This window comes from Apteryx mantelli, chromosome 3 (assembly GCF_036417845.1).
Source record: "Apteryx mantelli isolate bAptMan1 chromosome 3, bAptMan1.hap1, whole genome shotgun sequence".
Taxonomy (NCBI): Eukaryota; Metazoa; Chordata; class Aves; order Apterygiformes; family Apterygidae; genus Apteryx; species Apteryx mantelli.
This window is the reverse complement of record NC_089980.1, coordinates 8902238-8929945: the sequence shown is the minus strand read 5'-3', so window position 1 is coordinate 8929945 and position 27708 is coordinate 8902238. Positions and strand designations below refer to the sequence as shown.

Here is a 27708-nt window from a genome sequence, read left to right as displayed (position 1 = left end):
TGTCTTTAGCCAGATCAACTTCTCCTCGGTCCTTTTAAATCGTTTGATTTTAATTCTAATTGAGTTCTTGTACAAACAAAAGTCTTTAAAATAGAAGATGCATGCAAAAGAAGAAAACAGAAAACAGCACAAGTTCTTCCAACTTACATATAAAAACATCAAGAAAAAATAAAGAGATGGAGCAAATCACTAAAGATATAAAAACTACATGTTTTTTCACACATACCAGATCAGAGACCAGTCAGAGAGTCTACTGGATTGCAGATGAACAAGGAATAGAAAGACTGCACAGAGAAAAGATAAGGGAAGATGCAAAGGATTTTTTCTTTGTTGTTTATTTTAAAGAGCTCAGCGGATGAACTGGAAAATAAGAAAGTCTTACTTCTGCACCAGACATGTTCAGAGAAATGAAAATTAAAAATAAAACTGGCAGACAGATGGGAGAAGTCATACTTCATAGACCTATTAGGAAGGACTGGGTGTTTTTAGGAAGATTCAACAAGCATGCAGATAAGGGTCATCCCACTAATAAACAGTATATCTAGATAGCCAAAACCTTCTGGTGTGGTAGCAGACCAAAGGCCCTTAAAAATTAATATGTCACAGGATAAAACCAAAGTTTCTCTCAGACAAATGACAAGTTAAAACAGGGGAAGACAAATAGGAATATATAGTTAAGTTTCACAACAGAGTGCTATTGCCAATGGAATGACAAACCTTGTGTACATATACAAAGTTATTCAGGCTAACAAAAAAAAAAAGTCTGGAAAACTGCAGACTATGAAAACAAGAAGGGTATAACTAAGGAAATTATACTGTGTACGTCCTCTTAATCTTTCCTTAAGCATCATTGCTTGGTCACTGTTAGAGAAAGGCCTGGAGCAATATGGGCTTTTGGCCTGACCAGTCAGGTTTACAGCCCTATAATCGAGCTCTTTTCACTAGAGATCAACTTATCTGTTTTGCTAACTATCTTTTTATATCTGATCGTCAAGCTACCAAAGGCTCATATACGTATAGCCTCTGGACTGATGGTGAGCCTTGTAACATCTCCTATCCCACGGATGGTAAGGAATCTGCCCTGCCATACTTCCACCTCTCATGGCTGAAATGGATCCCCTTTTTATGGCTGGGCTGCCCAATTTCTCTGCAAGGAAAATTCTGCAACCACAAGTGTTATCTCTGCTCACCGTTGTATCCATACGGCTGGAGTGTCATGTGTCAGCCCATGATCTGCAGTTTGTTCCTTTCATACCATTCAGCAAACTACAGACAAGGCTTGACACAAAAAGGAAAGGGTTTCCAAGCACATCTTACCTGATCACACCTACAGTCCATCAGACTGTCAACATCTCCCTTCTCAACTACAAAAAAAGACCATCTCCCGTGTAAACAGTTCTTGAGTAGTGAAGAAGACTTAATGGAAAACAGTATGGAATTGGGTAAGGCAAAAAGGAATTGCGAGTCTGATGAAAAAAAGCTGCTCTGGTGACTTTTTTTCCATTAAGCCCAATATACTGACTGATCTGCTGTTCTCCAAGAAGCTGAATAGTTCATCTGTCAAACAAAATTTGATATACATTGAGTTCCAGATTGGACTGTTAATGTTAGATGATTTGCCACATTTTCTGGGATAACAGTCATGGGTCTCAGCAGTGTGATACATAGGCTATTTGCAGCTGCTGTTGTGGAGGACATCAAGAGTTGGTCTTGCATGACCTGGATGAGGACTGCCATTGCCCAGCTTGCATCTGGTGAGACTCTTACAGTCAAGGAGGTCTCAATTAGGGATCAAGGGCATAACGTACAAATCACATCAATCTCCTTCACCTCCCACCTTTCTTTCCTAAGGCTTCAATAAATATACAATAGAGTCTCATATTTTTCCTCTGCTCTAGGGAGGAAAGCCTCATAGCTGGCCTTTCTCAGTTCTCCCTCCCTAAGCAATCTTAACATTTATTCCAATTGGACCGTGTCTCAAAAAGACATTTCAGGAGGTTTCAGTAGATTTCAGGGGAAATAACTACTCTTTGTTTTTTTGAGGGAGGAGGGAAGGGAAGCACTAGTTGTACCTATTTTGTATTTTCTTCAGTAAACCAGCTGAGCTTAAACTTCCTTTTGTACAATGGACAGCTCAATAGCTGATGCTTCTGCAATCACTCCAGCAAATCTTGGGCTATGCCTTGCAACATTCAGAGGAGGAGATGCCAACAAACCCAATAAACCCTAAAAAATGAGGGAACAGTTTACAAAGCCCATGTAGATTCTGTAAAAACATATTCCCCTACGAGGGCCTATTTCTGTCTTCTGCTCTGTTGACTGCTTTTAAAGTGCACCAACGTGACTGGAAGGTCAACGTGGAGCTCTGGCAGATAAACCTTACCTAGGTCCTTCCCAAGGACCTGCAGAATTTATCTGGACCTCACACATAGATACATAAGACCAAGGTGGAAAACTGACAGGACAACTGGAAAGGAGAGCCCATAGCAAGACCCATGAGAAAGCAGTGGGCTACCTAGTGGGCTATAAAGTGATGTGGCACTCTTTCTGTAGGAGAAGGCAAGAAACAGCATAAAGGGATTCCAAAGCTAAAGATAAATAAGAAAGAGGGGTACAGGTCTTCCTGAATATGTTTGATCACTCCTGCTCTGGAAAACATTGACTACCAACAGCCTGCTTCAGAGCAGAGCTTCAGGCTGCCTTTTGCAGTGTGGAGATACACTTGGCTACACCACTGCACTTTCATCCAGCACCAAAAATAGGCTGGGGTTACAGGGCAGGGGAATAAATACATGGTAGGGGAGGGGAAGGGGACACTTCACTGACGTAGTCCTGGGACCTGTTGTAATAGATTTCCTACACCAAACACACTTTATTTTGGAGGCCCAAGAACATTGATAGGGATCTGACTTTCCTCATGCTAACTATTCCAAGAAAACAGATGAGGCAGGTATGCCTGAGACTGATCCTGATAAAAACTGACCTACAAGGGGATGATAATTCCCCAGGATTTTTTTCTTCAGACAGAGAAGATGATCTCTGCCCTTTCCTGAATGAAGACGATCTATCATAAAGCATATAGAACACAAAAGTAACATGGGTGAACATGACACAAGCCAACAAACATCACATCTCAAAAGTTTCTGATCTCGCATCTCAGATGCATCAGCATGAGAATACTTGTTACGAGCTGGATGACCATAGGCACACAAGAGTCCTAAAAAAAAATCCCCTATAATACTGATGAAGAGTTTCAAAAGAAGCTAATAGACTGAAATGTGGTAATGACTACTGAAACAGTACTGATGCACACTGCTCTTTAGTCAAAGCATCTATATGGGCACAGTACCCCTAAGCATTAATGTGGAGGCAGCAAGTAGCATACCTCATCTCACATGCAACACGAGATTAAATTTCAGTCATACAAAGAAAAAGATAAAAGTTATCTCATACTCAAAATCTCCGTTGTGATTCACTAAGGAAGTTTGTTGCTAAGAGGTAGCATTTTCAGTGACAATACAAAAAATATAAAAAACCCTCATGTGCTACAGTAAAATTAAGAAACCTTTTCTTCTGTCAATCAAATTACCTGTACTTTCTCCTTGGAAGCCTAAAGAAATTCAAAAATATAGAGCAAACAATTTATTATACTGCTGGTCTAGACTGCTCAAAAACACCACACCAACAAACAAGTACACAAATCACCCCCCAAAGCACTGGGGGTCTTGAGCTCAGCAGCCGATTGAATCAGCGACACTGATGTGTGACCCTGACACTCCAGTGCATCATGTAGCATTCTGGCTCCTTGTTAAATACCAGATCCACTTCAAGGTCATGGTGTTCATCTTGACAGTTCTCAGCGAGTTAGACCCAGATTATTGCATACCTTCTCTCCCTGTATTTTGGGAAAGCATAATGACTGGAGTCACATCCGCCAACATAAATTTGGGCAGTATAAACAATTAAGGTACAATGGCATGAGACTTCAGCCTAAAAATCTGCAGAAAACACTGTTACGCTTGAAGCAGTAACAACTCCTATCCTAAGAATGCTAATGAAGAGACACTCTCAGTATCCAGCCCCAAACCCAAGCGTCAGAAAGTCATCCCAAGATAACACAATGAAAAAAACTCCCTCCCCAAAAGCTCCTACAAAACGGTCTATTTTCCTAGCATTCAACTAAACATAAAGGAGGCACCTATGGATACACCAAAGAATGCTCATTACCTCACATAGGGCCCGGCCTTGCTGCAAAAAGTGACATATTCTGTACATTTACCTGCCTAACACTTCCCGGCAGGTCGTGGCCCTGCCAACTGGCACAAAGCCTTGCTAATGCCCTCTGCGCGCTGGCTGCTTCGCCCATAAACTTCGAGGCCGTGCCCCCACGTGACGCCACGGCCTGCTGATGCTGGGTGGATGGATGGGCGACACTGTCCCCGAGGTCTGCCACGCACCCCCTGCACTGCCACCACCCCGGCCACCGCCCCACAGGCTCCTGCGCTCCTCAGCATCACCCCGTCGAGGCGAGGGGGGCCGCTGGGCTGCCCCCCACGCGGGTCCACCCTGACACTGCCTGAGGGGGCGGGATAGGCCCCGCCACGGCAGCCCGGGCCCACGGCGGAGGGGCGGGCGAGTGTCTCCCGCGGACCCTGACCAGCGGGCCCGGCCCCTCACGGCGCTCCCACCGCCCGGGTCGCAGCGGGGCGGCAGCCGCCGCCGCGGCCCGCTTTGCCCGCGGCCCCTCCCCGCCCAGGCGCCTCCACGGGGCCTCGCCTGCAGCCCAGCACCTGCTCGCCCGCAGCCAGCCCGGCCACGAGGCACTGAGCCGCGGGGAGCCCACGCCGCCGCCACCGCCCCCGGGCTCCCCGGCCCGGCCCCTCACCTCGGGCCGCCCCGCCTCCCCCGCCGAGGAGGTGGCCGCGTCCGCCCCTGCACTGCAGCTGCCGGCACGCCATCCCCCGCCCCCCCGCCCCTCTCGGCAGATGGTTCGCCCCACCCCGGCCCGGCTTCTCATTGGCGACGCCGGCCCGTCGCTCCACTTCGGGCCCGCCCAGCCCCCGGGGCATCCTGGGAACACGAGTCGTTGGCGCGGGACCCATCCCCCTTCGCCGCTGGCCCCGGGCGGGGACGAACTACAGTTCCCGAAATGCCCCGCGCGCAGCCCCGGAGCGGCGCGGCCGGCGCGGTGCGGCCCGCATACCCCCCATCCCCGCGACCGCCCGCGGGACGCCCCTCCCCCCGCCAACGGTCGCCAACGGCCGGCGTGGCCCGGCCCGGGCGCGGCGCGGCCCCGGTGCGGCTCACCTTGCCCCGCCGCTGCCGGCTCCCGCTGAGGCCGGCGTGGGCAGCGCATGCCCCGCGCCCTCAGTGCCGCTCGCCGGGCTCGGTGCCGCCGGCCCGGCGCGCTGCGGCTGCGGCTGCGGGGCGGGGGAGGGCCGGCCTCGGGCGCATCCTCCCCCTCGGAGCCGCGGCGGGCGGCGGGATTCGCCCACAATGCACCGCGCGCCGCACCGCCAGCATCAGCCTGACATCACCTGCGGGCCGCCCCCGCCCGGCCGGGCCCGCCCCGGGCCCGCCCCGCCGCCGCCGCCGCCGCCACGGCGAGGGGACGGCCACCGCGCCGGGCCTGCGACCCGCGCCCCTGCTGCGATCCTGGGCACCGCCGGGAGCAGCGCTCTGCACTGCTGGGGCCGGCACTACCGCAGGGCTGGGCAGCGCAGCGGGGCTGCGACCGGCGCCGCTGGCACCGGGCTGGGCAGCGCGCTGCCAGCGCTGGCACCACCAGCCGGCACCCACTGGGACTGGCGCTGGCACGGGGCTTGTCTCTGCGCTACGGTGAGACCAGCACCCGCACCGCCAGCACTGGCGCCTGCAGGGGGCTGGGCACTGCGACACGTTGGGACCAGCAGCAGTGGCGGGGGGCTGCACACTGCACTGGGACGGGGACTGGGACCAGCACTGGCTCTGTCTTTACAGGACTGGGCACTGCACTGTGACTGGAACTAGCATGCTGCACTGGGCCTGGGACTGGCACCGGCACCTTTGGCATGGAGATGAGCACTGCACTGCTGGGACCAACACCAGGACTGGCCCCATCTGCCTAGGACCCTGCATTGCACTGGGCCTGGCACCATCCCCAGCGTGGGGCTGGGCACTGCTCTGAGCTGGCAGTGGAACCAGCTCCAGGAACTCCAGCCATACTGGCCTGGGGCTTTTTACTCCATTGCCCTGGGACTGGGGCCAGCACCAACACTACCAGCATGGGGCCAGACACTGCACTGTGGGTGTCAGCACCAGCATTGTCTAGGCTGGGCACTGCACTGGTGCCAGGATCAGCACCACTGGCATGGGGTTGTACACTGCACCTCCAGGGCAGGCACTGGCCTCATCTGCACAGGCTGGATCTTGCACTGCCAGGGCTGGAAACAGGCCCAGTGGCCCAGGGCTGGGCACAGCACCACATCAGGACCAGTGCTACCAAAACTGTCACCACACACAAAGAAATGGGCATTGCACTGCACAGGAAAAATAGACCTTGTTCCTGCATGCAGCTGAGCACTCTACCTCTGCTTTGCATGCAGCTGTACATGGCACTGCAGTCTTTGCAGATGTGTGCCCAGCACATGTCTGCCTGGCCACAGCTGGACGCTCCCATGGTCTGCACACAGCTGGCTACTGCCAGCTGCAGTGGGGCACTGCAGCTGAGTACTGTTACAGATGTGGCACTGCTTCTGCCCACCCCACACAGCTGGGCAGTCCCCTGTCACTACCCAGACATACACAGCTGTGCCCCTATGTCAGAGATGTGCCATCCTCCATGCTCCAGCCCGCAGATGCTCACCCTGTACTGACACTGCACCTCAGACCACAGATAAGTGTGGCGCTCCTACAATCAGTACCCCAGGTGTGCGCTCTCCCATGCTCCCACGCTGCAAATGTGCCCATTCCTGTGCCGTGCACTGCGGTTGTGCTTTCTCATTCCCTTTCATCACAGATGTGCACTGCAAATCTCCCACATCCCCAGATGTGCATTGTACCTGTGCCCCAAAGCGTGCATGTGCATTCTCCCATGCTCATACTGTAGATGTGCACTCCCCTGTGTGACACATTGCAAGCAGCACAGCACTGCTCCTGGACCTTCACCACAGATGCACAACATACCCGTGCCTTCTCCTTGTCCACACTGGAGTGACCCAACCTATTGTCCTTTCCCTAGCTGGAGGTTCCCAGCTGCTCTCATGTGCAGCATGTCCCACCAGCTTCTGCAGGACCACATATCTTGACAGTCCCTCGGGGGACATATCTTCTAGCCAGGACTCTTCTCCTCCTAGAGCAGTCCCTTTGGGGCAGGGGTGGCAACAAGAGATAGATGTTACAAAGACTGACATCCCTGCAGACATGACTATGCAAAGGGAGACCCACCATAACTGTTGCCACTTCCAGCCACTCAGGTCACAGAGAACAGGGCTACCACACTTCCGTGATGTTCCTCCATTCACTGGAAGAGGCCATGCTCCCCCAGCGTTGAGGACTTGTTCAGTGGAAACACCCTGTAGAGACTCCAGGGAGTCTCCATTCCTGCAGCAGCTTATCCCCCAGCTTCCAGGGTGTAACAGCTTGTCATGGGTTGATTGCATTCTTGTGCCTAGGGCTGTGTCATTCTTGGCCTATGACAGATGATTGACAGTTGCCATATAAGCTCCCCATGCTGCAAGTCAAGTCCCCATCACTGGTGTCCTCAAGTACTGGTCCCTGGCACTGTGTTTGAGAGGGCTCAAGAGGAAGCAGGCGAAAGGAAGGGAGAAGGCAGGGCAGCTGTCTTCCCCTGAAAAGGCCCTCTCCCATGCTTCTGGGAACCTTCCAGGCCCCTCTTTCAGCACCCTTCCTGGTGCCATGGACGTCTTCTCTGACACACTGCTCTCCCAGGCTGCCTTCCAGACATGTCCAAGGGCTTGGCAGAGCTTTCCCCATGGAGGGATGCACCTGGGGAGGGACTCCTAGCCAGAGATGCCAGAGAACCTCTTCAGCCCCATCATGCCATGTACTGCTGCCAGCATCCATGTGGGCACCTGCTGGGGGGAAGGAGCCCACGTGGTAGAGGGGAGGGTCCTCACAATCCAGAAGAAGAAGGCTAATGGGGCACCAAGCACAGACCCAGTGGGATAGTTGGGTTGGAAAGCAGTTGGCCCTAGCAGTCCTTTAGTGCACTAATAGGCCTTAGTGGCCCTGAGGAGCCTCTCCGGGGGCTTCCACACATACCCTCTGCCCATGAGCCGAGAAGCCCTATTTAAGCTCAGCACTGGGCCTTCAGGCCATGCCTGAGCTGGTCTCTAGCTCAGCCACAGCTGTAGCTGGCTACTGATCCTGCTGATCTGGACTCTGACCTATGGACCAGCTTGACCTTGGATCTGTCTTGTCACTATGGGCCTGTCCAGCAATAACTGGACTGTGTCTGAGCCTGATTACTGTCATAGGACCTGATCCTGACCTGTGGATTGACTTCCTGGCTTGACCTTCCACCTACCTCACCACTGCAAACTTGCCTGATGATGTGGACTCTTGGTTGAACCTTGCTACCATCTGTGTGTCTGTCTTGCTTGGGTACTGAGCCCTGGCTGGTGGAGCCCTTGGCCTGATGACTGGGTCACTGGCTCCCTTTCCATGATTCCTGCATGAGGATGCCTCTGATCCAGTTTCCTGCTCAAAGCAGGGCTAACTTCAGAATTAGGTCAGGGTCTTGTTCAGGCCAGTCTGGAAGATCTTCAAGGATGGAGAGACCATGCCTTCTCTGCACCCCTCTCCCCATGCTCTCCTGGGGAAGAAATCTTTCCATGAAATCACAATTATGTTGCAACTAGTCTCTCTGACCTTACTCCAAAGAAGGCAGCAATATCACTTTACAAGCTAAAGTGGGAGTCAAGTGAAAGGCTGGAGCCTTCCTACCTTTCTCAGCTGAGTTTCCCCTGAGCAACTGTTGGCCCATGAGTGTGCCCCTGAGGCAAGTGGAGTCCAAGCCCAGAGCACAAGTAGTGAGCTGGAGGAGATAGAAGGGGTTGGTGCTGAAGCCTTCAGTCTTCTCTCCAGATAGGCAGCCCCAAGTGCTGCCCAAGAGGAAACTAGCATGATGGACAGGTCCATCAGCAAGGACTTGCGGGTACAAAGTGCATAGCAAAGCTGTTGCAGACTGCGCTGGGGCAGGAGAGGAGGCAAATAGCAAGGAAAGCTCAGAAATCCCTTTGGTTTGAAACCCAGCCTTGAGCAAGAAAACCCTGGGGACAGCACAACAGATCACCTGGGCAGGCTAATGGCAACAGTGGGAGGGAGAGCACAGGCACTGACAAGACAGGAAACCCAGAGAAAACAGTGATTTCTCTTCTTTCTCTTACTGCCACAGTGCAATACCATGCCAGTGGTGGCAAGGAGCCTTCAGAGGAGAAGGAAGCTAACTTGGTGCCAAGCAGAGGGCTCAGCCATGCCAATGAGCACAATATCAGAGATGTTTCCTAGTCTTTTTATATTCAGGTCCTGATACTGCAAATATCTCTGCCTGTGTTCAGCTTTATGCTCACACTCTGGAGGCAGGGGGCTTGCTCACCACATTGAGTAAGTCTTGTACATGTTGGCAGTAATTAAAGATAAGGCCAATAACTAATGTTGCTGTAGTAGGAATAGAAAGATTTTCTTTCTTTTACTTTTACTTTTTTTTTTTTTTTTTGCTCCAGCTCTGATCAATCCAGAGGATATCTGCAGCCAAACCCATGCCCTACTCTTACTGGGCACTGGTTTGGTTCATCAGTGCCTGCCATGATATCTGCACAGAAGACCCTTGATACCTGCCAAGGACAGCAGCTATCTAGTGGGTGGTCGTGCTAAAATCTCTTGTAGTGCAATGAGATTGCCCATGTTGGACCAGGAGGCCATCTCAAGGGACTGGCTACACCAGGAAATGACTTTCTCTCTGCAGTGGAGGCCACAACTCTTTGGGAGTCTCCATAATCCAAGGAGGATCTTCTGAATGGAAACACAGTGAATGCAGAAAGCAGTTGCACATCTTTTTTCCACAGCTTTTATCTACCTACAGCCTTTCCTGGCATACTTGCATCTCTTTGCAGTACCATGTATTGTGTAGATCCAGATTAGAACTATCTGCTAAACCAGTCACAGAAGAAAAGGATGGGGAAAGGTAAAAGTGAGCAAAATGAGGTCATTTTGATTCCTTTTTTGTTTGCTTTGGTATGGGAGACTGCCTGTGGGGCAGGCCTCATGGGTGTGCATGAGGAGGCACTGCAGGGTTTTCTAGTAATTGGCATAAGTCGAACTTTCCAATAGGGAGGCTCTTGGGCTGTATTTGTAGAAGGATCTGCATTCTGCCATTTCTGAATGGCTTGGTAGTATAAATTTTTACGTTGCAATTTATTTTGTGTTCTCCTCCTGAGCTACTCCTGTTAGACTGGGAGTTTATGCAGGGAATGTGAAGGCTTTGAAAGACCCCTTTTTTACAGAGTTAGAGGAAAGCAGCAGAGAGGTGATGTTCATTGTCAAAACCAGTCTAGGAATTGAGGAGGACAATGGCTGCAAGGTGCCAGAACTGCGTATGAGGCCTGCCCTTCAGAAGTTACCAGGACCTTTCATCTGCCTCATCACTGTTCCTCACCCACTCCTATAAATCCTCTGTGAATCCAGCTGCTGAGACAGGTACACCCCAGGAAGAAGCTCAAGGCTGTTTGAACTGCCTCGGTCCTGTTGTTTTCAGAGTCCTTGGGCATGAAAGTCCTTCAGACATCCCACATGTCTGGCAATGAAGAGCGTAATGGAGACGAGGATGTACCTAGACAGGGGGTGTGGTGTTGTTTCTTTTTTGGTGCTGAAAAGAGGGCTAGTTTATAAGCTAATCTGGAAGAATGCATCTCAAGAGCTGTACTTAATAATGAGAATTGCTATAATTCCCATTTTTTCTTGAAAGTCAATGACCTGATGCTGGCCTTCACCACCAGAAAGTCATATCTGGGAGAAGTAGGAATCACAAAGTCTCAGATCACAGAGGCTCAGCTCCCCTTTCCCCAGCTTTCTTGGAGGCAAGAAAGATTCAGGGTGGTTCTTGTCCTGCCAAGCAGCCTGGCTGAATGGGGAGACCAGGTGACCTCCAGGACTGGATCGTGACAGTTGTGTTGAGGATGGTCATAGCTTTTTTTGAGGAAAAAGTCAAAATTTGGGGGCGGTGGGTCATCTGGGGAAGCATGAGAGAAATAAAACTCAGTGGCGGAAAAGGAAAATCAGTCTTAAATGGAAGAAAACCGGAGAATGGCAGCATTCCCAGAAGATTTCAAGGTCTGCAGCAACCTAGGCAAATTAAATAGCTAGGTTCTCAACCCAAAGAATTTAATTTCATGCTCAGTTTTTGGATAGCCCCCTGCCCCCAAATCTCCATTTGTTTCTTTCATGGAAAGCATTCAGCTGGAAACCTTTTTTTTTTCTTTTTCATAAAAATATCTTTGACAGAAAAAATTTTGAGCAATTCTTAAGCAAACCAACTGAATGAAGAACAACTTTCCATACTGCTATCTGGCACAAGGTGGCACACGTGCTATTGGTTATAATTCATACCTGAAAAGAAATATACACATTCAAAAGCCAGGGAAGGGATAAAGAATTATATTAGCAGTGTAGCAACATCTTTGACTTTACAAGGAAGTTAGAGTATGCTTATTCTCATATGCTATCTAGGAAACACAGCTGAAAACATCAGAAGTGCCAGGAATCCAAATCCTGGTAAAATCTATGTTATTTACTTAGGTAAAATGTCTGGTGATATTTCTAGGATAGGAAAATTTACAGAGAACACTGCCACTGCCAGAAAAGGTTTGAACTTGGCTGAAAAAGTAGGTTAAAGCTGTTACTCTTGCATGTGAAATGTGCTTTGACTGCAAGAGCTCTGGGAATTAGTTGATTAGCATTTAGGAAGTGCTCAGGTAGTTTGGCACTTCTTAAAGATACCCAAAACTTGCTCCTCAAATATGGGCTTTCAAGCTGGGTGCTGGCAGGCTGGACCAGACTGCCTAAAAGAATTAATTTCTTCGGTTCAGCAAAGAATTCCCTGCTCTGCACAGAGGAGAACAGCAGTGTCACTTGTTACAGATGCTGCTCCTTGTTGAGAGGTTGCATTATAGTCAGGGATGAATGTGATCGCTCAGCCAGCCTGGTGCTAGGATTAGGGCATCACTGGTAAGCTGTGCAGCTGCCCCGTGCTCCTGGCAAGGTGGGGTGCGGAAGAGTGCCGTGATACAGCGGTGCAGGGAGGTGCTTCTCTGACGGGACGGTACGGTGTGTAGCAGTGTCGGTGCACATGGTGACATACGGGTGTTGTTAATGTGACAGGGTGTGTGTGCTGAGCATTGCTCTGTGTGTGACTGTGCAGGCAGGAGCTGCTGTGTGTGTTGATGTGCGGGACTGTACTGGTGCACCAGCGTCCATAATGATGATGGTGTGTGTGGGAGGTGTATCTCTGGGTGCATGTCTGTGCAGGGGCATTGTTCCCGGGGCCACGCAGATACAAGGGGTATATCTGGGTGCAGGGGGTTGTCCCCAGGGCCATGTGGGTGCTGGGGAGTACCTGTGTGAGTGCTCTGGGTATATCCAGGGCTATGTGGGAACATGTGGGTGCCGGGTGTCTCTGCGTGGGTGCTGCAGTGTTCCCACAGCTGTGTGGTGCAGGGGTGACCTGATGGGTGCCCGGTGTTCCCAGGTCCATGTGGGTGCAGGAGTGTCTCTGTATGGGTGCAACGGCTGTTTCCAGGGCCATGTGGGTGCCAGGGTGTTCCCAAGGCCGTGTGGGTGCAGGGGTGTCCCTCTGGGTGCCAGGGGTGCTCCTAGGGCTGTGCGGGTGCCGGAGGTGTCTCTGTGCGGGTGCTGCGGTGTTCCCAGGGCTGTGTGAGCACAGGGGTGTCTCTCTGGGTGCCGGGAGGGGGTTCCCATGGGTGCCGGGGGTGTCTCTGTGCGGGTGCAGGGATGCCCCCGGGTAGGCGCTGGCGGTGTTCCCAGGGCCGTGCGGGAGGCGGGGGTGTTCCCGGGGCGGGCCGGGGCACTCCTTCCCCGCGCGGGCGGCTTCTCTCCCTCCGCGGCCGAGGGGTGTTGCCGCGGCTGGCGGGGCGGCGCCGCGGCCGGCAGCGGCGCGGCCCCGACGGCGGAGCAGGGCTGTGCCCCATGGCGCTGGCGGCGGCCCGCGCGCGGGGGCTGCGCGCCCTCAGCCGCCCGCTGCCGCGGAGCCGGGGCGCGCTCGCCGCCCGCTGCTGCGCCAGCGGCGCCGGGCTGAGCCCGCCCGGCGGCTACAGGGCCTGGCAGGAGCGGGCGACCCGCGACCCCGGCGGCTTCTGGTCCGAGGTGGCGCGGGGGGCGCTGCGCTGGAACAGCCCCTTCCACACGGCGTGCGAGGCCGGCCCGGCCGGCGGCGTCGCCCGCTGGTTCCTCGGCGGCCGCCTCAACGTCTCCGGTAAGGCCGGCGCCGCCGGGCATCCCCTCCGCCCCGGCGGCCGCTTCTCCGCCTCGCCGGGACGGGCCGCCGCGGGCCCGGGGCGTTGGGGCCGCCCAGGTGGCTGTGGCGGCCGTTGGCGGCGGCCGTTGGGGCCGCCCGGGGCTGCTGGAAGCGTTTCTCCACAGCCCGCCCCGGGGTGTCGTGTCAGCCCGAGGCCGCCGCCGCGGCTCCGGCGGTTGCGTTTGGGCTTTCCGGAAGGTTTGCCCCGCGGTAGCCTGTGCTCGAGCCCCTCTTTGGGGGAAGAATGAGGAACTCGGTTCAGTAATGCAGTTCCCTGGAGGATGGCATTTTGTGCCGGCTGGGGAAAATCTCAGCGGCGTTATGAAATACTCCAAACTGAGGAAAAAACCCAGAGCTGCAGATAACCCTAAATAGGCCCTAATAACCCTCACTCTGCCCTCTCCTGCACAGGTGTGCTGGCGCGTTTTCTGCTCAGACGCTGCCCCTGAAATCGCTTTGGCGGAAAACGTATTACAGCGAATGCTTTTTCTGTGTTTAGAAACTACGTAAAGGCTAGCGAAGCCCTTCTGAGACATGGGGTGACTTTGTCAGTCAGGATGCTGTATGCATTCCCTTGAGTTGCCTGTGCCACTCTTCACCCCAGGGGCCACTCAGTGGGGTGCAGGGTGCTGCTTGATCATTGCCCACCCCAGTCGCAGCTGCAGCCCTGTGATGGCAAGGACACTGCAATGCCCGTGCAAAGGTGAACCAAGTGGTACAAAATCCCACTGTTCATCTTTTACAGAGGAAGCTGCAGTCTTTTTTCTGTCTTAAATGAGAAGCTGATTTGGATTGTTTCTTCTAGCTTCATCACTTACATGAAGAAACAGAAGATTTGTTATGATTGTTTTGTTTACAAGGCTGCAAAAGGCAAGAATATCCATGTAAGGGAGAAAAGCCCTGGGAGTGAGCTGAGATCTGCTGTGAGCACATACAGCGTGAAGTGCCGGCATCCCGTTCAGAGGTCTTTGCTCTTGCTGACTTGCCTTAGTCAGCACACGTGAGCCAAGTCTGTCATGTAATGTGCTATTCGACCTGCGTCAGGGAGGATCTAGGAAAGGCAGCGTTTCTTTAGGTGTTTGGGCTGACTTTTGCTATGTTCACAGTAATGCTGTTGCCATAGCCTATGTTGCAGTTCCTGCAGGCAAATGACAGGCAGATGAGGTGACACAAAGAACTGATGTTGCCAGGCAGAAGCAGTTCAATTTCTGCAGGACCCAAGAACTGTTTCAAACAGGCTAAACATGAAGGGAACTGGAGCCCAGGCAGGTCTCTCTGACAATCCTAAATACCTCTTAGCTTCTTTCTGGCTCCATCTGCCCTGAGGTCTTTTCTGCACTGTGGCCCAGCTTCATCCAGTGGGATGAAGCCCCGGCCCCTGTCTAGGGTATAACTTGGCAGCGAAGGCTTTAAGGGGGAGGTATGGTTTTTAACTTCATCTCTCATTTCTGGGAAGAGTGCTTGAAACACTAGGCTGTTGTTCAGGAATGCAGAGACTGTAACATCTGTGACTACTGTGTTTCAAAACAAAAGAGCAAACCCTCCTCAGGTCTTCCAAAGAACATAGCTGAGCATCTGCCCTCAAGGGAGGATTCCCAGCTGTGGAACCCAAATGAAGGAGGGTGTGTGCCTGGCCCTGATTCCAGCATCCAGGATCCAGAGAGAAGTGAGATTTTAGCTAGGCTTCTGTAACAAGACTTCAATTATTCCTGCTGAGAGGAAGATCCTGGCTGAGCACAGACTTTTGGATCTGTTTCTTTCCTCTGGATAGTGGGGCCAGTACCTTGTTCTGGATCCCACATGGGCCAAGTGTCTAAAATCCAGGTATTGCTGGATCCAACTATTAGTTCATTTCTTGCATCTCGTTCTTCTGCAGGCACTAAATGCCACTCAGTTTTCTTTGCATAGTTAAAAAAAATACAGAGACAACTGAAAGACAGATGCACAGAATTAAAAGGTTTTTCCATTGCTGTTTTTTTTCTTTTAAAGCACCAAAAAGATGAGTAGCTTGATGAGTAGCTCTGGTTTTGTCCCTCAATCCCTTGAGTTGAATGCTGAATATAGAAACACGGAAACTCTTCAGGTCCCTGTTCCACAGCATCCTATATTCCCCTCTCCAGACATAGCTGGCTTGTAGGCAACTGAAAAAAACTACTGCTCTTTGCTTGGAGAGACCTTGCAGTAGCATTTGCAGGAAGTGTGAGGTTCGGGCCTTGTGGGTTTATTGCAATATAGCTTCTTACTAGGAAAAGACCCCAACAACTTACTGCACTTCCCAGGCACCAGGTTCTCAGGAGCATGTCTCATCTAAATAGTTTCTATGTGCTTTTCCAAGCACTGTTGAGGAGGCAAGAAGGCATATGGAAAACCCACTACAGTGTAGCTATGAGGGGAAGGTCACTATGTTCTCTTCTGTTAAGTGAGTGAAAGGCACTTGTAAGAGCAGGAAGGAATTAATAGCATTTGGCCTTGATTCACCTGTGAGTTCTTACTGAGCAAAGAGCTAAAGCTCACACTTGGCTTTGCTCTCAGCTGGGGCTTACTGCAGTACAGATTCTCACTGAAATCTAGTACTGCTGCTCGTGAGGAAGAAATGTTGCTGGGGAAACCAATCCACGGTAATGTGATTTACTGGTAGTGTGGCGCAATACATAAGGGTATTGCTACAATGAGCTTGGAGGTAGAAGTTGTTAAGGGTCCCACACCAAAATGCATCTAATTACCTATGAATAGATGAAAGAGTTCTCATAGGAAACTGTATAATAAATGTTTAAAGCATTCCTGATGAGAGCGTTTGACCTCCTGTATCATACTAAGATGATGTGAGGAATTATTTTATCTCCTTTATAGTATTTCTGCAGGAACTTTCATTAAAAAGTAAAAGACTTTAAACAACAAAAGTGCTCTTTTTTTTCTCTTGTGAGATTATGTTTTTGAGATCGATGGTTGTTCTCTAATGAAATATGCTGAATTCTGAGGGAATTCTACCTTCTGTCCATGTTTAGGGACTCATTCCCACCTTAGGTGCAGTATTGTAATTCAGATTTGATCACAGAATAGCAGAAGCAGACTGTAGCTTATTTAAACAACACAAATTCTGACAGCACAATTGTCAGCTTTCATTGCACTTAATTTATCTGGAAGAATAAAATCCTTCCCCACCAGTATTAACATTTCTAGGAAATATGATCTGAAACACTGCATTTTTTGGGGGGTTCTCTATGAGTTATGCAGCATTGTGCCTGATTGTTTTTTGACAGTCTGTTGAAATAAAGTAACTGCCTTTAGAAGAATGTAATGAAATAAGTATGTTTAGTGTAGGTTTGGAGTAAATACCTAACAGGATTAATCTCTAACCGTGAGGCAATGCTGAACATGCAGGCAAGTTTGGGTGCATTCTTTAAAAGTTTCTTTAAGGTAGGTGCTCTCTCAATTCACTTGGACCATCCCATTTCACATAGTTGTCCAGGTTTACTCTACAGTTGTTGGAGGGAGGGATGTACCTCCAGGAGGTAATTCAGCCTTCACATTTTAGGAGGTGAAGCACACAGTTTGAGACCTTTCTCAGATGTCTAGATGAGCTGGACTGACACCCTGTGTTGCTGTCCGTGTACACTTCCTGACTTCTTAGGCCTCCACTGTAATCTGTGAGTTTATGCTAGATCCCAGGGTTTTAGATATTTTCATTTAGGTGAGAGATTCAGCTCTCCCATTATGCCTATGCGAAAAAAAAAAAAAAAAAGTTTTGCATGAGCTCTAACTAGAAAATTCAAATGATGCATTGCTAAAAATGCAAATTAGGAAAGACAGTCTGTCAGATTTATGTAGTGAAATGCTCTTCTGCGGAGGACATCATCACAGACAATTCTTCTTATCTTTGTGCTGGTGGGAGCAAGGAAGAGATTTTCTGCTGGTTTACGCACAACTCCTTTGAGTGTCAGTGGAGCTGAGCTGACTTGAACTGGCCAATGCCTCTTATGGGGTTGCCCTCTCTAAGGCAGCTGTACTGATTTAGTATAATACATTACTACAAATACGGTAAAGGACAACTTTTCTCAGTGTCATAAATGAGTGGGTGGTTAGCTAGCTAACAGCTGATGTTTCATTTTATGCTTACTTGCCTTTGTGCTTGACCAAGCTAAGTTTACAGAACATCTTGCATATGTTCAGGCTTTGTTTAAACCTCTGTTTTCTTACAGTAAATTGCTTGGATCAACATGTCCAAAAGTCTCCGGACAGAGTGGCTTTGATTTGGGAGAGAGATGAGCCTGGATCTGCAGTGCATGTTACATACAGGTATGCCAGCTTCTCACAAAGCTTTGCAATGCCTGGCAATGTTGTGGGACTTGGAAAAGAGCTGCTTTTTTGAATTCTGATGTCTGTGAAACTCTGCTTTCTTCCAAGGTACCCCAGCACTGAGGACGTGCAGCCACAGCATTGCTGCTGGGTTGTTGTATCATGATGAGATAGCTGCTGAAAAATGGAGTCATGTTCCCACCCAGAAATGATACTCTTACCTTGGGTTCTTCATGGGGAGGTCTTCCTGATCTTAGACACCTATGTAATAAATATATTGCAGGATAAGAGGTACAATGGATGTAAATAAGCAACAGTAGCTGAAGACTGCAGATTCTGATCTGGCATCTTTTTCTGGTTATGGCTTTAATCAGGCCTGCCTGTAGTTGTTTTCTGTCTTAGTGGGAGCTTTCAGGACAGAAAGACTGTACTTCTCCCTGGCTTATGTTCACATCTGCCAGTTAGTTTTGCTTGTTAGTGGTATCCATGGTAAAAGTTCATGAGCAGCTTTCAGTTTCAGAACAGCGGCAAATGTGCTGGTGCAAACAACATCTTGTGTTGTTAGTAGCTGAATCCTTGCTGGAGGGGATTTGAAGTTCCCTATATTTATCTTCTCCATCCCCTGTGCACTTTAGAGCAACCTTAAGGCTGCTCTGAGTGATGCCAACTAGTAATTGCTGCTACAGGTGCTAGGGTTTGCTAGAAGATGGCAGCCTTCAAACATATTTCTCTCCTCCATGGTGTGTACTTTCAGTGAGATGACAGGCATGCCTGCAAAAATGCCTTCTGCATTGTCTCTCTCTAATAAGGGTTAAAGGTTGCCCAGACTTGTACGTTCTTCAGTGCTTCCCTGATGCAGCTAGATATTTGATCATCCACTGGATCAGAGAGCACAGGAGACATACAAAGTCTTGCCATCTAACTCTTAGTTTTACAAGCTATCTTCTGCAGCGTGTGGACAGTTGGGATTCCTGGAACTTTTTGACCGTAAATAGGTTCCAGCCTGGTTCACCTTCAGCATTTATTGAGCTTCAAAAAACATCATTGGCTGGAGTGACAAAGCTGGTCAGCAGGGAGAATGGCTGTACTAATAGCTACGAGAGGTTAGTACACCATACAGTAGAAATAAATGCTGGCTTATGTAAAACTGTGGAAGAAGCTGGTTGGTCTTAATCTCAGCGGTGTTATTTAACCTGCTCTGTAAGTATGTTATGATATAAATGGGTTGTAATCTGCTTGGTAGCTTAGCTAAATGCTTTGAATTTTGCTTTTGCCATCCTGGTGGTATAAAAGGAGGTAGAATCTAGGGTTTGTCCCAGAGCTTGGGGTGATATATGTACTTTTACTGCTGTCTTCATGTCCCAGGTGTGAAAATGGGGGTAGACCAGAGGTGGGAATTGGCTGATGTGCTTTGCGCTCTGGTTAACCTGAGAGGAAGACCAGCCCATCAGATAGCACAGCCTCACTCAAGGCAACTCTAGCCTCCCCCTTAGGCTGTGCTACTTGAAATGTGCTGAGATACTCCGAAGTAAGCCCTCAGACTGTCTTCTTGGGATCTCAGGAGGAATGACAAGCCTTTTCTGAATAGCAACAGGACTGTTTTTTCTTGGCACATGGCATGCCAAAAATGTGTTTGGAGGAAAGCATATATCAGCCTGTGGATCTGGGATTGCAGTAGCTTGAAGACAACTTGCCCACCCTGAAAACTGAGCCCATCTTTGTGCAGCTGTGCAAAGATAAGATACCTAGCAACCAAAAAGGAGAATATCTAGGTGAAGGACAAGTTGGCAACCTTGGTTTTCAAATTCTGAGAGCCATGTTCCTGTTTCTGCCTGATACTGGTGGTACCTGTGGTGAGAAGTGACTGCATTCTGGTGACACATTTTATCAAGAGAATTTCCACAAAGTGGAAAAACAGATTGCCTGATTCTCCACATCTCACTGTTAAGTCAGGAATAGCTTTGCTGAAAGCAATGGTGTAATATGGCTGTATGCAAGGAAAGAATCAAGTGTTTTGTCTTGAAATAACAGCCTCTTCTATGGACTTTGGGCTGCGTTTGTAAAGGTTTTAAATCAGGCAGTAGGATTTTCCAAGGCATGTTGGTACTGACCTCCCTTTGATGCTGAGCTTAGTTGAAAACTTTTTGCAGTAACATCTTGTTTTGTCTAGAATTTTTTTGGGGGGAAGTATATTAGAAAGAGGTGGCACAGAAATTGTGATGCCAGTTCAGTAATCCTCAGTGAGCCTTCTGCAGTAGGGTAATCTCTGCATCTTGGCTTCAGTGCAGGACAGGCCCTGAGTGAAGGCTGGAGTCATGAAAGGGATGCTATCAGGAGGACCTAAACTCTTGTATCTGATCTCTGCTTCTGTGGCAGAGAAAAAGTGATCCTATCTTTAGGATTCGGATGCATTGTTAATGGGACAAGAGCCTTAAGCTCATGCACTAGGAAGGTAAACACTTTTGGTTGTGTTGTCACTGACCAGCCTTGAGGAAGGTCCTGGAAGCTCAGCTTGGAGGTGTCTAGGGCTTAAGTGCTAGGGAGTACAATGCACCCATTTGCTCCATTATCTGCTTTGCAAAGCTGGCTGGTGTGAGCATTTTCTTCTTATTGATAAACCTTGTGAGGCATGAGGAAAGATAAAGCTGCTGGTGTGGATGCTCTCCCTACTCCTCTGGGGAGCTGTTAGTGGCAAGCAAACAGCAGAGTGTTGGCCCTGTTCCCATCACAGCCTGCAAAGGAAGCAAGCTGCTGTGCAGGAAAAGGGCTGGAATGGCTTCTTCCTCAGGGATGTGCGCTTGATCGTTTGGACAGAAAGGCCTCCTCCATGCACTGGCTGGAAATGCAGCCCCAGCTTGCTCAGTCTCGGGAGAAGTAAGAGCCTCTCTTTGCCTCTGATATCGCAGTAACTGCCTGGCTTGCAGTGGGCAAAGAGCTGGTGGGGCCGTGCTGTGAGTCCTGCTGCAGTCATGCATGGCTGTCAGCCAGGCAGGTTGTGTTTACACGACTGGGTTTAAGTGCTCCTTCCCAGGAAGGGAATTCTAACCTCACCTTATTGGCAAAGATCCAAAAAGCAGTGGGCAAAATCTTTCAGCTTTGTTTGAATGGTTATTGCTGCCCTTACCAGCTCACCTGTAATGAGTACATATTTTCTTATAAAAACCTCTGCTATAAAACTGAATTGCCTCTTTGGAAAGTCTTCCCCACTCCTTCCCATTTGTCTGGCAGCCCAGGGCTGCCCAAGAGAGAGGCGCTAACCTGCTGGAGGGCACCTGGCTCCTAGAGCAGCCTCAGCACCTCTTTCCTGTGGCAGGGAGTATAAGTTTAGCAGCTTTCACCACCTGTGTTTGATGTAGCCCAGACACTGGAGCCATGGTTAAATGGCATGAGAGCATCAGGCTGCTCAAGTCACTGGTTCTCAGCCTTCTCTCAAATGATCTCTTTCACTACTGAGGTTTGTCCTGTCTCTCTAGCCAATGCAACTCAGCCTTTTGGGGAAAAACGTTCTCTGGCCCCTCTTGTGCTTTTTTTCCCCCTAGGAGTTTCATTTTCCATCAAGTAGAAATTCAGCTAAATTTCAAATTGTCTCCAGTTTTGAATGAGAAGGCAGGAAAACTGTTTTTTACTGCTCTGCAGCAACAGGTCCTGCCACTGTCCTGAGCTTTGGTGGCTGCAGTCTGCAAAGCGGGGAGAGATCATGCCAGCCTTTGGCTCTCTGGAGGCCAAAACACTGTAAAGTCATCATCATTGGCTGGGCACTGGTGAGAGAGCAGATAACCTGAAGGAGTGTGCTGCTGTCAGTGGCCAGCTGAATTTGTTGGTAGAAGCGTCCAACCCAGCTGGGAGTTTTTTGTCCTGTTCTGTGGATGTTGTCAGGGCCTGAAAGCCTTGAAACCTTGCAGGGGAATTTTCTGAGGTGTTGCTGAGCCTAGGTTTTAGGGTGCTCTATTATCAGTTGGATATATAAGCAGACAGTTCATGGCTGGAGCTGTTGGGTTACAGCCTCTATAAACCTGACAATAGGGAAGGTTAAAGACAGCAGGTGAAATTACAGCAGACCTCCCCCTGACTGCAGTGGGGTTATTTATGCTCTTTAGCATTCCCTTGTTTACCACAGCCTGCATGGCTTAGCCACCTGTGAGCAAGTGTTACCTAGCACTGCAAAATCCTGTGTACACAAGCCCAGAGGAGCAAACTAATGATGCGGGCACGGTGAATATCCTGCTAATTGGCTGAATCCCTCTGTCAGCCATCAGGATGGGTCCCAACTTTGTCAGACTGTTCAAGAGCAGGCGGCACATCAGGTTGTAAAGGAATTGCACTAGCATGGAAAGAGGGTGAGAGTCCCTCTCAAAGGGAGAGTTGGGCTGGGGATACAGACTGAACTAGTCTGAACAAAATGAGGCTTTATGGAAAGGGATATTGCCGATGGGAGCCAGGCAAAGAAGATGTGGGCTGCAGAAAAGGTTGTGGGGAGAGGGAACATTCAAAATGTGAAATACAAGTTAAGGAGAGGAAAACAGAAGCTAAGGGGGCAGGAACTGGGGTCCAGAGTAGATTTTCAACATGTGTGGATTAGATGTGCAAAGGGGTAGTGGTTGAGCGCCTTCGTTAGCCATATTGCAGCTTCCTCCAGAGAAACCCCAGTGTGGTGGTTTCTCAGCCAGAGATGAAACAGTTGAGACTGTATCAGAGATTGCAGCAGAGATGGCAGTGTAGAAGCCATGTGGGTAGGTTGTGTAATGTGAAAAGTGTTTCTCAGTGACAGCAAATTGTTACCCGTCTTTCCAGTGTTGGCTTCCTAAGGTGAACTCACAAATAAATCTATCCAAGACTTGTAGGCTTACCCCATCCAAGGCAGCTCTGGGGACTTTTCACTTCCTCACCTGAAAACATTTGCAAAGACTTGACCTCTCCTTGGCTTCAGGATGTCTGAAGAAAGGCTGGAGGATTGTGGGAATGGATTTCTTGGCTTAGCAATTGAACCTATAGTTAAAAAAAATCGTACTGAACCCTATATTTTTCAATTATTCTCACTAAAATGGAAAAATGTTGAGGTGAAAAAGAAATGTATGTTTTCTCTATTTAGCAAGAAGCGAGGAAAACGGAGGGCTAAACTGAGGGACTGTTCATGGAAGCTGCAATGAGGGTGACTAGATTTGTGCATTATCCTTGTGGCTGGAGCATTGATGCAGGAAGGAGAGATGGGATCTGAACACCTACTGTGTTCCAGAGGACGTGAACCAGTGTCTCGAGCAACAGTACCCTTGGCTTTGTTGTCATGGGGTATGGAGTCAGGCTTTGATCTTGGCTGTTTCATAGTAACTCATGTAGAGCAACAGCTAGGAAATGGGATAAGATGCCCAGATCTTGGGTGTTTTTTTTTTTTTTTTAAATAAACTAGTTGGTGCAACTGGTCTGAATTTTCAAATAGTTTCAGCCTGATCCAGACTTTGTTTCCGGGAAATAAACTGTTCGCTGCAAGAAATACTCAACCCAGTCTTAGTGCTGAGACAGCAGAGAACATGGTTTGTGATGAAGCTATTTAATTAAAAACATACTGTTAAAACAGTAGATGAATTAGCAAAATATCTAGAAACACTGTGCAAAAGGCTGTTTCCCGAAGAAGGTTTTGATGCGTTTTTTTTTTTCATGTAAAAAGAATTGGCTTCTTTTGTTTAGAAAGCTGCAGGCTGTCTTGCTGTAGTGAAAGATAACATCAGAGTTCTTAGAAAAAATGTTTCTGTCAGGCAGCTCTGAAATGCCTCAGAGAACGGCCATTTGTTGGTTTTACAGGAGTCTTTGTTCTAGACATTGAATGATGGGCTTTGGAAACACAGGCACCACTATATCTGAGGAGGGAGCTAGGAGAAGTATGATCTGGTAGTTTCAGAATGAAGATGTCATAAAGATAGGGAAGGAAGCACTGTATCTATTAGATTATGGCTTAAACAGAAATATTGGCCTGAACAGTGATTTACTGGTTTTGCTGAAGGGCCAGCCTTGCAGCCTTTGTGCTTATAAGTGATGCTGTGATAGCTGAGGAAAAGCCTGCATAAAATGTGATCAGTCCATAGAATGGAACAGTGTTAGCACTTAGAATCTTGTTTATGGGCAAAAAAAACCCCAACACACTTTACCTATAATAAAGGCAAGAATTTATTCTTAGTACAATTGAAATCTTAACAGTCTAATCATTATTAGTCCAGATTAATCATTATTAGTCCAGATCTACTTAGAAAGAATAATAAATAGTTAAAATTGTTATATACACACTTTTTAATTACTACATCTTTTCCTGGTGTTATGCTCACCCTTCCACTGCTCCTTTGGGTCCTAGGGCTGGTTGTTTCCTTCTAATGTTGGTGGGGCTTTATGCTGCGTCATCAGCATGTGGAGTCCTTTGCCAGTAGGAATATGATGTTCATGCTGATGGTTTCTTCTCCATCACTCTAGGATCCACTTCGGGTAATTTTTATATGTTTGCTACCATGCTTTTACACCTTGCTCTTTCTTCATTGGTCTGCAGATCCATGTTACATCAAAATTTACTGTATATGATGGCATTTATATATGTTAGATCCTATTTCTTTGTTCTCTTTGTTACTCCTAATGCCAGTTTTGTCTAGCTCCAGGTCTGCATTTCTTTAACTGACCTCAGGTGTTGATTATAGCATGAGGTCTCCAGTGCCCCATCTCTTGTCATCCCACGCCTATATCTCCAATTCTCAGGGCCTCCATTATCATACCAGGCTTGTATTTTTCTATACTACATCATTATATTAGAGTCATAAAACCATCATGGTACCATAGAAAGATAAACAAAAGTAAAACAGATTAGTCATAGCCACCTGGTCAATTAGAAAAATTGCTTTGCAGCTAAACCAAGTGAAACAAAGCTGTAGATACATCAAGAAAAGTTCAGGCAGAGCAAGCCTAACAAGCTTCATTCCTGAGGCCTTGCAAACTCAGTACAAAGCCTGTGACCTGTTCCTAGCAAAGGCAATACTGTATTACAGGGCTACATGGTAACAACAGGAGCAGACTGTGCTTTTCGTGGAAGAAGATTGTTATTCAGCAGCTTGTAACATGAAACGGCTATGTGAAGGGCTTGTTCCAAAGCTTATGGAAACGAGTGGGCAGCGGATCAGGAGTGGCCCAAGAGAGCAAACCCAAGACTAGCTCTGTAACAGGGTAGTCGTTACTAACCTGGAGGGGGGCATTTATGTGCAATCCAGCTTCTTCCTGCTCATGTTCCTGATGGCACTTGTGGAGGACTGGCTCTGTTTGTAGTGCTCTTGTGCAAGGTGTTTAAGGCCTATCATCGTGTCTCCTACACCTTTAGCAGGTGTGTCACTGGGTCAAGACAGTGTTTCCCTCCGAGTTTGGAGGTGCTTGGTTGAAACGGGTAAATTAGACCCATCTCTGCAGAGGCAGAGTGAGACCAGAGTTGACATGGATCTGTTTGACATACTGCCATTTCCTAGTTCGTTTTGGCCATTTGCTTTTTGCCTGGCTGCATTCATGTGAATCCATATTCAGCAGCCGTTTCCCTTCGCGCCTGCAGTACAACAAATGGGTCAGACTTCTTGTCCATATTTTTAGTTGAAAGATACTTTTTTTCTGGAAGCAAGTCCAGAATCTCCTCCACTTGTCCTTATTTTTACATTCCCTGCCTATGTTCATTAATGCATCAACCATGTCCTTGGCTTTGCTACTATGTCCCATGTCTGTGCTTTGTTTTAAAAGATCCCTTTGCTTGTAGTAATGCAAGCAGTAACTGCCTCTTGGGTCTAGCTGGTTGCTAGTTCCCCATTTCTCAGTTCTACACTGATACTTTATCCACTGAAGTGGTCCCTGTATGGAGTCTAACTGCTCAACTCGTTCAGTTTGCCCTTGCCCTTTAAAATCTGTTTTGCAGAGCGGTTGTGATCTGTTGTGCCATTAACTGGCTTTGCAGTTTCTCAGCTTTCTGTGGTCAGAAAGGCTGGGCATTTCCTTTATTTGCAGCACATTTCCTTCTCCAGCAGCTGCTCCACTGAGATCTTGCTGTTTCCTGTCAGGCTTGTATTCAGGGAGCTGGCCATCTCTGGGGCACTCAGTATGCCCAGTTCCTCTGTCAATCCCAGGTGGTTCTCTTCTCCATTTCTGCAGAACATAATGCCCTGGTCGGCACAGTCTGCCTCGGTGAGTGAATTGAAATCGTTTGCAAGTGCAGGCAGGTGGCAAGACTTCGAGCATTGCTTTGGATTTTGCCTTTCTCTCTCTTCTTGTGGTTTGAAGAAGCAGTACGTGTCTGCTTGAAGCCTCTAGCCAGCCAAGCTCTATCTTTTACTGGAAAGGCTAAGGCCTTTCAGTATAGAGGTTTTTACTCTAAAACTGCTTCTTCTAACCTTCCTTTTTACCCCATGCTTCAGTGCAGGCAGTACCCAAATGAAGATTTGGTTATCACTGTCCTACAGGCTCCAGGGTGACGGTGTCCAGCTCTGTTCAGTGTCTGATGTATGTTTGTGGTACATGAGCCTTGCTTCTGACACAGCATGCTTTTGGGTGTGGGCGGGCAGGAGATCCCTTCTTGTGCAAAGGCTGCCTGTGTTAGATGGTATTGCCACAGCTTTTCTGCAAAGGGCCAGGCAGCACAGGGTTTCAGGCCATCCAAATTGCTCATTGCTCTTTTAACCATGAATGATGGAGTGATGGCAATGACAAGTTTAGCATCTGTTGCAGGTGGGGAGGATGCAGTTTTTCGGAGCAAGCAAGGAATGCGATGGGTCTGTCTCACCCAACTCTGTGTAATGGTGAGGTGTTCAGTCAAGCTTGCAGGCTGAGGCAGCATCCCTGCAGGATGCTTATGCCATTCTGACACAGGCATCTAGGTTAAGTCCTGGAAATGCTAAACTGCTAGTGTGTACTCATCACCTGTCTGTTAGATAGCAAACAGTATGGAAAGGAGTAAGTGAGTCAAGGATAGGTGTCCTGACACAGCATTTCTACTAACTCCCTTTCTTGAACTGCAGAGGAAATGTGTGTTGCTGCTCTGGGAGCCAAAAGACATGCTTGGTGCTCAGGGATTTGTGGATTTCTTTGACGGAGATCTTGGCTTCACTTTCCCTATGGCCCCTTCACCTTTGTGTCCATTCCCTCATGTGCTCCACCTCCAAGGGAGCAGAGCAGAGCATGACCTTCCCATCTGGGCCTTTCAGAGCACAAGGGAGAAGGCAAAGCAAATAGATCTGGGGATAAATACTTGGGCACATGTAACGACTCCTTATTGTTTATCAGCATGCTCACACATTCTCATTAAGCAAGTGTTAAATTGGGGTTAATCATAAAAACTGATGGAGGCTTCTGCTATCACTATTACTGAGTCCTAACTAAGCAAGTGAACCACTGAGTTGTTCAGAAAGGACACACTAGCCAGAGGTCTCTTGTCATTTCTGTTCAAGGGAAGTGGTTGCAGGTCTAAAAGCACTCACATATTTTTCCATTGCAGATAAGTGGCTTTTATTTTGCTTTCCCACAACTGCCTGCTTGGGACTTACTTCACTTTCTGCTCTTTACAGTTGAGCAGCAGCAAAGTTCAATTTTGTTCTCTCTCTTTTATATTTATCCAGGTTGAGATTTTTCTCTAATGCAACATCAAATGAATTCTGGACAAGAGAATATGACCTTTTAGGACAAGAAGCAAAACAAATGTGGGAATTCATTATTGTAGGGAGTTGTTCAGTTCATGAACTTCGTAAAAGTAAGCAAAAAAATACAGCTGACATTGCATATTTATGTAGATAGTAAGAATATGCAGTACTGTGTTTATAAAACACTTGGAAAGAGATATTAAATGTTGTTCTTTAGAGCTTAAGCCAACCTCTAATTATAAGAGA

At 48.6% G+C, this 27708-nt stretch overlaps 1 protein-coding gene across 1 annotated transcript in view; it reads left to right on the top strand.

Moving 5' to 3' along the window:
* The first annotated feature begins 13203 nt into the window (after window positions 1-13203).
* ACSS1 (acyl-CoA synthetase short chain family member 1) overlaps window positions 13204-27708 on the top strand; it is a 46997-nt gene continuing 32492 nt past the window's right edge. Inside the window, exons 1-2 of the mRNA XM_067292651.1 lie at window positions 13204-13489; window positions 17731-17827. Of these exons, the coding sequence (XP_067148752.1) occupies window positions 13204-13489; window positions 17731-17827 (383 nt within the window). The remainder of the gene's footprint in view (window positions 13490-17730; window positions 17828-27708) is intronic.